This window comes from Brachycentrus maculatus, unplaced genomic scaffold (genome assembly GCF_059751285.1).
Source record: "Brachycentrus maculatus isolate JH-2025_06_01 unplaced genomic scaffold, ASM5975128v1 h1tg000037l, whole genome shotgun sequence".
Taxonomy (NCBI): domain Eukaryota; kingdom Metazoa; phylum Arthropoda; class Insecta; order Trichoptera; family Brachycentridae; genus Brachycentrus; species Brachycentrus maculatus.
The window spans coordinates 682,553-698,856 of NW_028280791.1; the positions used below are offsets into that span (position 1 = coordinate 682,553).

At 30.8% G+C, this 16,304-nt stretch overlaps 1 protein-coding gene across 1 annotated transcript; it reads right to left on the bottom strand.

Moving 5' to 3' along the window:
* Positions 1–396: 396 nt before the first annotated feature.
* LOC148312626 (putative transporter SVOPL) lies at positions 397–15,787 on the bottom strand. The gene is made up of 11 exons (XM_088275688.1): positions 15,478–15,787; positions 13,273–13,448; positions 9,728–9,889; positions 8,479–8,641; positions 7,182–7,303; positions 6,252–6,490; positions 4,879–5,027; positions 3,705–3,843; positions 2,536–2,831; positions 1,838–1,965; positions 397–658 (listed from the first exon to the last, which is right to left on the bottom strand). Exons 2-11 carry the CDS (start codon positions 13,370–13,372, stop codon positions 564–566), a joined length of 1,593 nt encoding a protein of 530 aa, XP_088131814.1. The 5' UTR covers positions 13,373–13,448; positions 15,478–15,787; the 3' UTR covers positions 397–563.
* Positions 15,788–16,304: the final 517 nt, after the last annotated feature.

The window sequence follows — 16,304 nt, forward strand, 5'->3', positions numbered from 1 at the left end:
GTAAAAAAACGCGCTGTCCGCCATAAGCAATTTTTAGTATTACGTTACGTTACGTTCAACAGATAGCGCTGCAACTGTGGTTTAAAAATTTTAAAAATACATTACCTGTCTCGCTTGTTGGTATATGTATGTGAAAATATATAAAACTTACATAAACAACGATTTAAATGTATCGTTGAGTCAAAATTTCAAAGCAATCGATTGTATTAACATTAGGAGATTTATGATTCTGAACAAATAAACATTTCCATGAGAAATCCCAATAAAGACTAATTTCGTAAATTTAAATTTCAAAATATGTATGACCAAAATAAATAATTGATGACATGTTAAATACTAGTGTTTTTAACTTATTTATATCATTAAAATTGGTGAAGTTCAAAGGATAGGTCAATGTTTTGATGATTGCATGAACATTTATTAAAACATTTCTAATGAATATGTTAAAGTTTACATAAATAAAACATAATTTATTAATATAATACTATGAGACTAGCTGAACTAAAAGTGTATTTTTTATTTCTTTTTCTTTTAATTATTATCTTTCAAATTTAAAAATATTTTCATAATGACGTAACAGTTTCCTGTTGAAGTTGTGAATTTTTCCTCGTTTGTTCCGGTTTTGTTACTGGCAACGTAAAAGTGAGGGCAACGCAACCTGAAAACAGTAAAATCAACACACAACTTTATTTTCCACCACGTTATTTTATGTATCCACTACTGCACTTATCCATGTGTATATCCAGCTACTTTTTCAGAGAAAAACTAAAAAAAATGGATTGATAAATATTTTTAACCCTTGGAGTGCTGAGAATCGATATATCGACTCTAGTATACATTTCTACATCGATGACGACGCTAGTGTACATGTATTTTGGCGGTCGAGCTGGGAAGTTGTGTCGCAACGTGCGCGTTTCTAATGTCCCTATTCGTCAATAATATTCACGAATAAACTAATCCAACGAATTTTAGTGAAAAATAAAAACACTTTTTTAAAGTATAACCTATTTTTTTCGCACTTATAATGTCCACTAAAAATTTAAATAGATCATTTTAGAAAAAGTTTTCAATAATTTTAGCATACATATCGAAAACCCTCACTAAAATGGTTAAATTTTAATTATTTAATGAAAAGTCCACACCTTCTCTCAACCCAATGACCCCCAACCCCCTGAACCATTTGATTTCATAATTTTCTCCCACGACCCAAGTTGTAAACAAAATTTAAAAAAGCAACTCAACTAATGACGACGACATTTTTAACGACAGTCAATATAAATTGTAGAAGACTATAAGTCTCATCTTTCTCTGTGTTTCGTGTATTAAAATATTGTCAACATTTTGAGTGTGTCCAAATACTTGTTCACAAAATCTGGATTATCTCCAATTACAGGAGTCATTTTCATATTATTTTTTGACATCTCATCAAAGATGAAGAAGAATATGGAAGTCTGGGCATTTACAGGGCTGACGTAAATGCCCAGACTTCCATATTCTTCTTCATCTTTGATGAGAGGTCAAAAAATAAAATATTGTCCGTTGAATAGTTATTTCAATTATTCATTTAATTAATTATATATCAATAACCCAGGCAGTTTTAAGAGAAAATTATAGTACCTACAGGTATATAAATATCCCTGGAGAAGGCCAGATATTACCGAAACTATTGTGATGTGAATTTTCTGATAAAAAATGTAAATAGTAAAATAACTAATTGCTTTTGTAAAATATAAAAAATTGTTCTTTTAGAAAAAAAAACACATTTTTAAATATCAATAATGTAGAAAAATTTCGAGGAGAAAACATTGCCCATCCAAATAAAATTAATTTATCTTACCAAATAAAAGTCCACTGAACAGGAAAAAACTGACTGGGCAAACGGAATGTATCAGAATTCCTATTATGTTAGTACCGAACATAGACCCAACTCGACCGATCATCAGAGTCAAACACACCGCCATCGCTCTGAAAATATAGTCAAAATACATTTTTACACATTTGTAGATTTATTCAATTAGTCAAGCGTATTACACATTTTAGTCAGTATAAATCGAAATCACATCATGAAACAATGACTTTATTGCATAAAAATTTTCCGACCTCTCTCGTCTTGTAAATGTGAATTGATCTCCATTGTGGTTTGATTCAACCCCTAAGATATTTATCTACACATTTTTTTATTAAAAACATAGTTTTACCAAACGCTACAGCAACATGGATATATATATATATATATATATATATATATATATATATATATATATATATATATATATATATATATATATATATATATATATATATATATATATATATATATATATATATATATATATATATATATATATATATGTATAATATATACAATACATGTATTATACAATGGATGTTGAAATGCCTAAAACTGTTTCTAAGGACTAATGCAGTTGAGAGGTGATCTTTCCATAACGCCTACACCTATAAGATAATACAATTATAATAAGGAGTTATTAAAGTAGTAACCGATATAATAACAATCGCTATCCATGCCCATACCTGACATGTGTGGGAAAGATCTCCACGACATAAGCGTTGATGAGACCTATGCAAGTTCCCGTTATCTGTATTGTGGAGAACACGATGATGGCGATGTAAGTGTCAGATAACCAGTTCAGAATGAGACAAGAAACCCCCGTGAAGAGCATGATTCCCGCCAGCATGTTCCGTTTGCCAAACACCCCTATCACAAACGCGGAAACTACTGTTATGATGGACACACCACAAGACAAAAGTATGGCGATTGTGAATGTGCTCGTGTTGAGGGTGTCGTTACAGCTGTCTGATGAGGATACCTGAAAAGAAACACAAACATTATCTTTCCCTGTAATTGAAAGATATGAATACTTGTATTATTCAATCTTATTATTCAGTTCTTTGGAGACGTTGCGCGTGCCAATTAGGATAGCCTGGAATGACTGGTTGCGATCGGTAGTCTGGAGGAGAAGAGAGGGAGAGAAAGATCCACCACACGATGGACCGATCAAGTTAAGACAGCAGCGGGCACCTCGGTGGTTGGAGCGCTACGTGCAGCGCAGTCAAGGGATAACTGAAGAAGAGTCCTTGCTTCCACAAGAGTCACAACCCTCAGTAATGAGAAGTAAGACGGAGAAGAAAAATTATTCAATGGTAAAAGATCGATGTTGAAGAGGGTCGAAATTCAACAGCAAAAAGATCGAATTTCATATTAACATTTTTTTAGTAAAAATTGTTTATCATTCAGTTTCCATATAAAAACTGATGCACAGGAACATGCTAAAATAATTTTTTTTATCAAAGTAACAAAAGCCTTGAATGAAATTTAGAATTCAAATTTATAATAAAAATCATAAAACAAAAAATAAAAATTTTTACTCGTTTTCTCAAAAATTTATTTCGAAATTACGATTTTGATAAAAATAAATAATAAGTATTCAACAGAGGTCATGATATTATTATATTTAATACGGAATTATTAATTTATTGACCAAAGTCAAACAGTCAAAGCTCTTAGCTCAATCTGTAGAGCAGCGGACGTGGCATCCGAAGATCCTAGATTCAAGTCCTGGTGTGGGCAGTTACGTTTTTCTGAGAAAAATTTCATTTTGTAATCATATACTGTATCAATAATTTTTTGCTGTTATTTTTTTTATACAATATATTCATAGAAATGAGACGAAATTGCTTACTGTATTATTTGCATCTGGTAAATGTGTATTTTCTTCTTGCAATAAGCCGCAAATATTTTTTCCTTCGTTTAATATACTTTCGTTGTTTAGCAACACCGTATTCAAAATAGCAGGAAACCAAATATAAAATCCATTCGTCCTAAAATATATCACACATTTGAAATAAAAAAAATATTTAGAAATATTAAAAAATACGCGACAGGGGCGGCTAATCCCATTTAATATACACACACATAAATATTATCTTAACTTTATAAAATAAAACTTGAACTTTGTTTTTTACCACTTTTTTTTCACATATGTGCATGTCTATCCCTAAAAATTACAAGATTCTCGTCAAAACCGGTCAGAAAAAAGTATCAAAAATAAAAGCGGTTAAAAACAAGGTTCTAGTTTAAATTCATATATTTTTATAAAACGTGCCAGGAAAAATCTGCGAAAAACATTGAAGAAACTATCTGAACTATTCTAACACGTGATTTGACTCTACAAGCGAGTCTATCTCGCTCATGTCACTATCCCAAGAGATTGAACGGTTTTCATATAGATTGACTTAAAATCTCGTGTAAACTATAGAAAGCACGGTAACTCATGTGCGCATACGCGGGACTTGTGCAAAAAATACTGCATGTCAATATAATACCGTAAAGGCCGAGACACAGCTGTTGGTAAATTAAATTGTGAGTAGAAGTAGTTCACTGCACCTGTGCATGTGTTTTTCTTATAAAAAGGGAAACATTTGTTTTTTTTTTTTATTATTTACAAAAATACTTAAATTTCATACTATTTCTGTGAGCCTAAGTGACTCCTTATTAGAAATAGGTATCAAATGGTGGCAGAGTGGGTTCGAATTCAAAAACTCTGACTCAAGAGTCGACTCTCACTCAGTCACGGGACCACAACCCGACATTATAAGAAACCACTTGTGGTATGCAACCCTAGTACCCTATCTATTTCTGCTCTCCCCCATTTCTTTCTTACCGTCCTCGTTTGTGTTATTCCCTATATATTTTCATAGTAACATCATAGTAGTGTCTTCACCATGATCTGCTTCATCTATCTATATCATCTGTATTCCACCGAATATATTGTACTTCATCATAAATTCAAGAAACTTGAAGCAGGAATTATATAACCTTGTCTTATAAATTATATATACTGAGCAAATGCTTACACAGCAAATACAACAAATTGGAGAGTGCACGTAATCAAAGTATATAGCCTATATTCGCGTGAAAACAATGGCACTGTCTGCCTCCACATGTCCTTCAAGAACGATTCCTTCACATCTCTATGATGTCCTTCTATCTTCAAGTGCTTCACCTGTAAAAAAGAATAGTAACATTGTAAAAGATAAATATTTTTTTACATTACTTGTAAATGTATTTCTGCTAAAAGATAATATTTAATGTATTAATCATAATTCATAATGAAAATTTTACTATGGCATTTAATTTATTACGTTGATTTTTATATTACTTTTTAAAGGACGTGGATTATTTTATTAATAATATATTGACATTTTATGATCATAAAATTTTGTACAATATGTCAAATTTAGGTTCAACAACAAATACTTTTGAACAAATATTTTGACTTCGATATACATATTTTTATTTTACTCAGTTTATTATTTTTTATTGGCTTCATACTATATTATACAACAGAAACCTAAATTTTAGATTACCTATTTTTCATTGTACCACGGATGCTTTATTCATTTATTCCAAACTTATTTTTAAGTCTATCTTTATATCAACCGTAAACCATTCAGGCCCTTTACTTTTTTCCATATAATTTTTACTTGTTATATTTTTGGTATTTATTAAACACTATTCCAAAATGAGTGGTTCCACTTATTTATTGGAAATATTGTACATAGGTATGTGGCTTTCTGTATATATTGTTTTCTTTTTTTAAATAAATTAAATAAAAATATTTTTATGTACGTTATTTGTTATTATTTACACAACAGATATGTACTCGTAATTAATATATGTAGCTCTATTTTCCCAGATGTCGCCAGAACGTGTTGACTTAAAGACCCCCGACTGATATTTTTATTTAATTCATAAATTTTCAGGACCCAAAAATTTTGACAATGAGGAGAATTCCGTATTTAAAAAATACAGAAATTTTCCATACTTAATTCTTTTATTGGTGGACAGTGAAAAAAGTTTTATGGAAAGTGTATGTTTGGTTTTACGATTTGTTATTCAGTATTTTTAAAATTGAAAATCGAGACATTTTCTGGATTGACGTAACGTCAGGATACCGCTGAAAAAAATTGTGACATTCCCTTCCCGATGTATCGACACAAATGATTACTTAGTATAAAATGGAAATGAAATAATTAACATAATTCATAGGCACACTTGACATTGATTTCCTTAAATTAAGCAAGTTTACGAGTATATTATACCATAATTAAATGATTACGTTTTTATCTTTATGTCCCTAGCTTTGATAAGAGTTGCATATTTTTTATAAAATTGTACCACGTCATGTTAAAATACACACCTCTAGAGCCAATAGTTACCTACTTACTGGAAATTCCGACTGTCTTTTCCCTTTGTTTACTGCGTAAATGTATCTTAGCACTTCGAGAGAGTCGTCCTCCAGCCCTTGGGATATGAGAAACTTCGGGCTCTCTGGGAAATTAAAGCTGAGGAGAGCACAAAGGGCGTAGGGCAGAGCGAAGAGACCAGTCAAAAGTCTCCATGGACGGTATTCTATATATCCCAGATTCAACCTGAAATCTGTTGGTAGAACACCCCAGGCGACCACTGCGAATTGGACAACAACAAAATATTTATTAACTTTATAAAATTGTACTTGTTAATCAAATTTAATATTCATTTTCTTATCTGACAAGGTAGTGAAAATCCATTTATGTTTATTTTTAAATACAACATTTCTATTCGAAATGTCGGGTTGTGGTCTCGTGGTTAGTATCGTGGAGTTTCTGGGTTCGAACCCACTGTACCATAATTTGATACTTATTATTAATAATTAGCCGCTTAGGCTCACAGAAATAGTATCAAATTAAAGTATTTTTGTAAATAATAATAACACAAATATTACTCTTTATTAATTAAAATAAATTAAAGCGGTGTTCCGAAAAGTTAAACTGTAGGTCCAATTCAAAAGTACCCAATAATTAGATTTTAGTGTTGCATTGACATTTCTTGGTGGAACTGCATTTTATATAATAAAATAGCAACCATATAATTTTTCACTGCCATTTTATTTACACTTTAAAAAATTAAACTCCAACTCTGTTTTTTCCGATCGGTTTCGACAAGCACCTTGTAATTTTCAGGGATGGATATGGATATGTACATAATATTTGTTTTATCTAACATTATCATTTTCACGTTATGATCCACGTATGTACATATAAGCGCCCTTGAGTATTTTACGAAAATTGAGCTACATAAATTATCTAAAATTATTATTATTGATTGATAAACTTACGAGGTACAACAGCAGTTCCCAATGCCACAGAAGCATTCCCCAGGGTCAACATTTTGTCCCTGTGCGATTTCGGATTTAGTTCTCCCAAGTAAGCGTAACCTAGCGCCGATGGACCAGCAATGCTAAAAGACAGAACGCATTTGAGAGCAACCAAATGAGCTATACTTTTAACGTATTAATCCAGTTGACAAAATCAAAGTAACAACATTTTGAGTGTGTCCAAATACTTGTTCAGAAATCTGAATTACCTCCAATTATAGGAGTTATTTATAAGGTTTTTCTGCTCAATAAAAAGCTTCTTTTCATAATTTTTTTTGACATCTCACCAAAGATGAAGAAGAATATGGAAGTCTGGGCATTTACGGGCTGACGACCATCATAGGCTGGTTTAAGTGATCTCTTTACACACGTGTAACCTTCACCAATTCTACCCATTATTGACAACCACACTACTCAAATTCTTAGAAGTACTATATACAATATATGAACCAATTCAGAAACATTGTTATTAAATCACTAAAACCTTACTAGAGACATCTATTGGTGAGATGAAAAGAAGCTTTTTATTGAGCAGATCAGTATGTGAGGTCCGAATCCTGGATTATAATCACATACATGAGAAACGCCAGAAAATATCATTTTCATTTTTATTATTTTAGCTTATGTATTAATTTTAAATCAGACACAGATTTTTTGAGTCTACTAAGTTGTATTTTATCAACAAAAAACACATAAAAAATATAAAAAATTATATTGTGACAATTGTTTCGCCTTGTTAGGGCATTATCAAACGAATGTCATTCGTTTGATAATGCCCTAACAAGGCGAAACAATTGTCACAATATAATTTTTTATATTTTTTATGTGTTTTTTGTTGATAAAATACAACTTAGTAGACTCAAAAAATCTGTGTCTGATTTAAAATTAATACATAAATTAAAATGGAGTTCTACAAATTAAACGCCAAGTCAATAAATAAATTATTTTAGCTTATAATTTGACCAGATAATTTATTTACAACATTTTGAGTGTGTCCAAATACTTTTTCAGTACTCAGCTTTTTTTCATCTCACCAATCTTGTACAATGTTTCAAAATCGGATCATTTATATAGATCTTCCGAGAATTCGAGTAATGTGGTTGTCTATCATGGGTAGAATTGGTGAATGTTACACGTGTGTAAAGTAATCACATAAACCAGCCTATGACGGTCATAAGCCCCGTAAATGACATCTCAACATAGAATATTCCTGTTCATCTATGTTGAGATGTAAAAAAAATAAAATCAAAGTACTTACAATATGCCAGCTATGAATCTCAGAGCAGCAAAGGTAATGAGATCAGGTGAAAAACTGGAGATAATTGAAAATAATGATCCGACACTCATACACCAAATCAGTATTCTCTTTCTGCCCCTTGTATCTGCTAAGTAGCCCCACATGTGTGACGTCAGGATAATAGCTGAAGCAAAAATATGCATTACAAATCAAACTGGAAGAAGCAATTTTTAATACTACTACAAATTTAGTTACAACACTTTGTAAACTCGTAATAAAAAGCTTACCAAAAATTAATGTAACACTATCTACTATTCGCCTCCGTAGTGTAATGGTCAGCGCGCTCGGCTACCGTTCTGGAGGTCCCGGGTTTGATTCCCAAGGGGGGTAAAATAAATATAAGTGATTTTTTCACTGTCATATTTATTCAATACTACCCTGGACTGGTACCTGAAGCGGAGGGCTGATCATCTTTCCTTCATGTGTAAACGATCAAAATAACACTGCGTTTATATGACACAGTGCCCTATGCACCATTAGGGTGCGGATAAGGGTTTTTATTTATTATTTATCATATCAACTGTTTTATGCAACATCAAAAAACAACAACGTTTTGAGTGTGTCCAAATACTTGTACACAAATCTGGATTGTCTCCAATTACGGGAGTTATTTTTCAAATTATTTTTTGATATCTCAACATAGATGAAGAAGAATATGTAAGTCTAGGCATTTACGGGGCGTACGGCTGTCATAAGCTGGTTTAAGTGATCACTTTACACGCGTGTAAAATTCCGTAAATGCCCAGATTTCCATTTTTTTCTTTATCTGTATTGAGATGTCAAAAAATAATATTTTAAAAAAAACTATGTTCGTTATACCAATAATGACCGCTCTCACCCACTTACTCAAAACTGTAGATTCTAGATACAAAATAATACACGTTAATATAAATTTACACAATGGATTCCCAGTGAGAATCGACAATTTAAAAATGTATTTAAAATAATTAATATTAAAAAATATTACAAGCCTTTGCTCAGTACTGGACACAAGAAGAAGGGTGAAGTTAAGAAGTAAGTAAAAAATATTACTCATTTAAATCAAAAGTATTACTTAACGCCATTAATAAAAGTTTTTTTTTTTAATTTTCGATTAAGATATTTTACTGTTACTCTTGTATTTTAAGTTTTCAATATTCCAAGTCTAAGAAAAGGATCAAATAATGTCCGTATATCAATCATACAAGCATGTTCATAAAAAAACACTCACCTATGAAAGGAATAACCGGAAGCCATGTTTTTTGTATCAAAGTTAACTGCAGATCACACTGGCAAGCTGGGATTATATAGCTGAAGCCCAATGTCTCCAGGATCATTCCCAACAACATGAATCCACAATAAGCCACTACGGTTATATTGAATTTTCCGAATCCTGAAATACAATTATGTTGCATTAACAAACGATCCGATATTTTACCGTATTGTGTCCTAGTTATTTGTATAAGATATTGGTCCTAGGATATGCATTACGACTCCCTATTTGGCCATAAATAAAATAAAAGGTATTTAAAACTTTATTTATAATTACCATGGCCTATTCAAATTTCATTTTCTGATTAAATTTCATCCTTCTACGATGATTCTCAGAGCGCTTGTGCACTACATGGAATTTATTTATTTATTTTTAAAAGAGGAATATTTATGTTTTTATTATTTACACAATTATTTCAATTTCGTACTATTTCTATGAGCCTAAGCGGCTCATTATTAGAAATAGGTATCAAATTGTGGTAGAATGGGTTCGAACCGAGAAACTCTGAATTAAAAGTCCGTGACACGAACCACGGGATCACAACCCGGAATTTTACCGTCCGGCAGTCCAGTTAGCATGAAAAAACGGATGATTGGCTTGTGCACTTCTCCGTCCTTCTTCGGATCGGTGGACTCGATCGGTGCGCGATCACGCTAAACTGTCGTAGTCACTTTTATTTGAAAAAACCAGACTGCCGGACATTGAAATTCCGTGTAGTGCACAAGCGCCCTAACCCGTGCCGACAAGACCCCAAAGATTTTCCAACAAAGAGGGATTCTCCTCTTCTAGATATAACGATAGGCAGTTTAAAATGGTTTATTATTATGAGTGGCAAAATAATATCCCAACTTATTGTATTTGGATGACTACAAAGTGTGTGAGAGCTGTGCCGTTCGCTCATTGTACTCTAACGTAACTTGTATAAATATGTTCTGATGTAAATCAGCACAGGTAACTGTATTTGAAATGTACTGAAATGAAAGAAAAGTGTTTTATAGCAATACGAAAAAAATGGCCCTTTGCATTAAAAAATAAATATTTGAAAAAAAAATTATAATTATAATTATTTATAAAAAAAAACTCAATTCAAAAATAATTTTCAAACATACACGAAGTATTTACGTATTTCAATCATTTGAAAAGTCAGGTATTTTGTATGTACCTTTGAAAGTAAATACATTTCGCTACCAGTAGAACAGCCATAGTACATTTAAGATGATTAAATAATATGACACCTATGCATATACAACGTAAATATTTTGCCATTCCTTGACATAGTTTAATACAGGTTTATGTTATAATTTATTGCGATGTGTGAGAAAAACAAGAAAATCGCAATATCAAACCTTATTATTTCCACATATGACTTCACATACAGGGCGCGTTTTTTTGCATTTTCATTCGCATTTTTGACTGCATACCTTACACGTCAAGGAATGCAATATAAATCTATGAATCAATGCATCTCGGTGCTAGGATTTCCTTCGGTCAATTCCAAATCCTGTATTTTGCTTATACATTTTATCTTTTTACATATATGAAAACATTTGCCGTAGGTCAGTATCACAAAAAATTGAAAATAGCATGACCGATTTGATTAATTTGTTCGCCCTAATATTGGGGTGATTTAAACAAAAGAAAATCACGAAAAAACCCATAGGAAAAGCCGAAAAATCTAAATTAGTAATTTTTATGGGAATAGCCTCAGTTGATACTTTTCAATTATTTCAGAATATTTTGAGTGTTTCCAATTTTTTTTCAGTGGAATTGACAGATCCACACAGGAATTATTTTTTATATAATATAAATCGGGAAAGATGATTCTTTCTTTCTTATATGTAAACGTTGCTTTGTTCAAAATCATGCTTATTGGAAAACAGCTATGGAAACGTCATCTTTTTAACGTAATAGCAAAATAAAAAATAATAAACATTGGTAATGGCGGAGAGCGTGCTTATTGACAGGTGCTGTCACTTAGCATTATCAATGTTTTCAAGTGCATTGTTGTTTATAGATTTTTAATATTGCTTCATAAGCATTGTGAAATGACATATATGGGAAATGTGTTTTTTTCAATATTTTTATCCATTTTAATAGACTAGACATATCAACTCGTGACCGGGTACAGCTAGTATTTTATATAAATAATTTTTATTTTTTACCCAAGGTCATTTGTTATTTTACGTTTGTTGTTTTGAAATTATGAACTACTTCTTATTTGCTTGTTCTTCACAAAAATATTTAAGTTCGTTGAAAATATTTTTGTTACTGTGATTTGTTTTGTTTTTCTTAACTATTATCTTATCTGCGTAAGATACTTATTTATGGGTGCTTGCGTTCACCGTTTACCAACGCTAAATATTTGGCTTGGAAGTTGGGTTTTCCCTGCAAATATGTAATGGTATGGATTTGATTTATTTGCTCGGTTTTTCCCTTTTATATTATTAGATACCTCATGTTCATAGTTCTACACGAATTATTACTACGTTTAATGATATGTATTTTGAATGTCTTTTAACTGGATGTATAAGTAAATATTTAAGAGATGTGAGTTGACAAATATGTTAATGTTTTTATTATGAAAAGCCCCAAACTAGAAGTGAATTCTTACTGTTATGCGATATTCGATTTTGTACTTGTATAAATAACAGCAATATCAATGCCACGCGTGTTAATTCGACCAGCAAAAATCTTTATTCAACACTAATAAGCTAAATATTTCAAATGCCATATTTGTGATGAGAAGCTTTACAATACACAGACCCAGGGTTATCCGTACGTTTTATTTAGGTAAAATAAACTATTTATTTTTAATTAATTCAAAATAAAGTGAAATTTCGACTTCTTAAAGACTTCAAGAGGTGATTTTTCACGAAAATGGAGCTATGTAAATTTGGCTATTATTATTATTATTATTATTATTATTATTATTATTATTATTTACTGAACCTTAAGATCAATAACAGGAAAAATGAAAGATGAAAAGTGGCACAAGTTTTAAAATTAGTCAAAAAGTACTTCCACCACCCAACATCGAACTTGAGTAAGGAAGCTAACACCTTACTAAACTGTAGGTATCTATAAAAGTTGTACTGCATACTGTAGGCATAACATATTAGGATTCCTTCTATAGTACTCCAAATAAATCCCTTGTATGGCCCAACAGATTAAAATAAAACATGGTTTTTACTAGAATAAACGAAAATCCACTAATTGATCTATAAACCTTGTACAGCAAGGTAAATAATAAATGCAACTCCCATCTAAAAATCCCTTGTATGATAATACCTGCAAAGAAACCTTTTTTCATGTTTGGCAAATTAATAAACTGGAAAAATCATTTCTACACTGGTTAGGTCTTAGGCAAGCCATCTCTTATTTAAGATAGTTTATTTAATATCTCCCCAGTGCCAAAAAAAACATGCATGTGTAATAAATGAATATTGGTTTCCAAAATAATTACTTCCAAGTGTATTGTTTTACTTGGTAAAATATTTTATTACCTGTAGTTGTCATAGCATCTTCAAATGATACTTTGAAAGCATTATCTTTATCCAGTCCCGAAGACACTGTTGCTATGTCGTCGGGCATTTTTAAAGTCATTCACAGCACGTCAAATATAGTTATTATGTTTACCAACTCGTTTGTTATTATTTCGACTTATTTTGTTTGTTTACGTCTGAAAATAAAGGTGAAATATTAAAATTACAAAATCTATTTCTGAAAAAATAAAAAAAGCGATATGAATAATTTTAAGTTTACACTTTGACGTTCATTCAATAAAGTAACCTTATTCCATTCCTGAAATCACAACTTGCAATTCACGTCATATCATCACTTTATTTTTTGTATTTCATCCATATTTTTACAATGCAGTTTATATTGATAACAAGCGATATCTTTCAATTAACCAATACAATAGTCATATGAGTACTCAATTTATACAACAATAATCTAGATATAAACATGTAAAAGCCTCAGATCAGTAAGGACCTCCAATACTATGATTTTTTAAAAGATTATTTATCTGCATATAGTGTAACTCATAAAAATTAAAACATTCTTCATCTGGTTGGTCTTTAACACTGGCCAACAAAATGAAGAAAAAAATTGGTGCCAGAAATTGAAAAACAGATTTTTGATATTTTTTTATGTGCTGATTTCAAAAATGCCACCAGATTTTTTATCAGCTCTAGTTTTGAGATACAGGTTAATTGATTTTTGTTCTGATACAAGCCAAAAATAAAGAAAAAAAATCTTTAATGGCTAAAATTGAAATTTCCTACTCAAAATTAGAATCAAATTAGCCAAATATATACCTGAATGAACTTGAACAATAAATACTGGATTAACAGAAATTGGCCATCAAGAGATGTCACGATTCAAGGAAAACAAAACGTAATTAACGAAGCTTTGGTTACGAGAGAAAAAAATATTTTCGCCTTCGCATATTTACAAGTTGAGGCTGATGAAGCAATTTGTGAATGCTCTAAATTATAATGAATTTTAAAATATATATTTTTTAATGTAGCATATCTCAAAAAATGGATGACAAATTCTAAGGGCTATTTCGGATTCTGCAGCCAAAAATTAACTAGCAACAGTTAAAAAATCGTTAGCACCAAAATGTGTGTTAGTCTGTGTAATCGAATGAAAAAATCGATCATCTAAAAACAACGAAACGTTCGAATGGTTATTTGATTGTCTTGACTATTTAGTTACACGCCTACAAATAGGTACTGTCACGTCTTATATACTTAATTTTGTAATATGTTCTCATACATAAACAAAATATTACACTAAAAGTATGATAATTGATAATGTATAACTGTATTGTGTTTTCGTCAAAGATTTGGGCTTTGTTTCAGAATGCAGGAGAAAGGTAATCCTTTTAGGAAAATGCATTTTATAATAACAATTTCAATTAATCATTAAATATAAAGATAATGATACATACGATTATAAAAGCATCAGTGCATAGATATTTTTTTAATAAATATGTTTTTATTCTCATCGCCTACACAAATAACGACTAGGCTCGAACCTAAAAAACTGACTCGGAGTTTGCGATACTAACCACATGGCCACAATCCGGCTATACATACCAGATGATGTTCTCAAAATATTACATATTAGCATTTTATTTGAAAAATACTAAATATTAATTAAAAGAAAGGTGATTTATGTTCAAGTGGTAATCAATTTAATAACAAATAAATAAAAGTCAATAATGATACCTTTTTTAAATAGTAGAAGCATAATATATCGCTCACTCCTTTCAAGAACGTCATAAATCAAAAATCGTCAATTTTCAGTTGTGTATGTTTTCGGAATGCCCAGAAAATGTACTATATCCCAGCAAAAGCGGCATATTTTTAACTTAATATTTACCCGCTACAGGGCAGAAAGTATTGTTTTTGCATTTTGAAGAAAAGGTATTGCTTAATTTATTTTTTTTAAATGCTAAATATTTTTCCAACGGAGAAAATACCTTCAGGTTTTACCTAAAAAGATCTGTTGCACAGTAAAACGTTCAATTAGTGGCTTGATATTTATTTTTAATACACTGTATTATATTTTTAAACATTAAAAACGTTCTCCTGAAAAATCAAGTTTTTTTATTTATGACGTTCTTGAAAGGAGTGAGCGATATGTTAATTTTGCACTTTAAATGGAAACCTATTTTTTTTTAAATAAAACAAACTTACTCAATAATTTGCCTGTGTAATACTAATTTGTTAATACTTTATGGTACATGATACTATCCGGAGAAATTAATTAATTTTAGTATTATAAATATATTCGAAAATCACATTCGATCGCTTTACGGTTTTTAATGGCATGTAAAATCCAATATTTTTCACAAAAACTTAAATACATTAGTTGATTTCAAGTATTTTTGTTTTACATTGTAATTCGTGGCGTCTAGAGCGACTAGTACAATTAAACTGATGTTATTCAAATATGACGACCCGAATATTATTCAACTTTATCTTAATGACACTGATTCGTGAAACTAAAATAACGCTTATGAACACATGATACGAGATAATGAATAATGTTTTTATATACAAAGTTTAACAATGTTTTATCCTCCTTAGACCCGTGGGCCACGTCCCTTTGGATTAGGGTTACCAACATCAAGTGTCCGGTTTTAAACCGAGCTGACCGGTTTCGAGTGTCACCTCACCTGTATTTTTAAAGGACTTAAAATAAAAGTATTGTTTTTATAATATTATATTAAATAAGTGCTGTGTTTTATTCTGAAACATAAATTAGAATCCTAAAATACGACAAATTGAAAAAGTGACACTCAAAAAACTGATCTAAGGCGTAGATGTTCGGGAAATTCATGAAAGTGGAAATATCTGGAAAACCAAGGCACTTTTACTGAGGTCATATTTTAATTTTTTGGTGAGTTATGAGCTGGCCTAACACCCTTTTAATGGAATATTTCGGATTATGGGACACCCTGTATAGTTGTATATTCGTTGTACGTATATAAACAATAAGTGTTTTTTCACTGTAATATTTA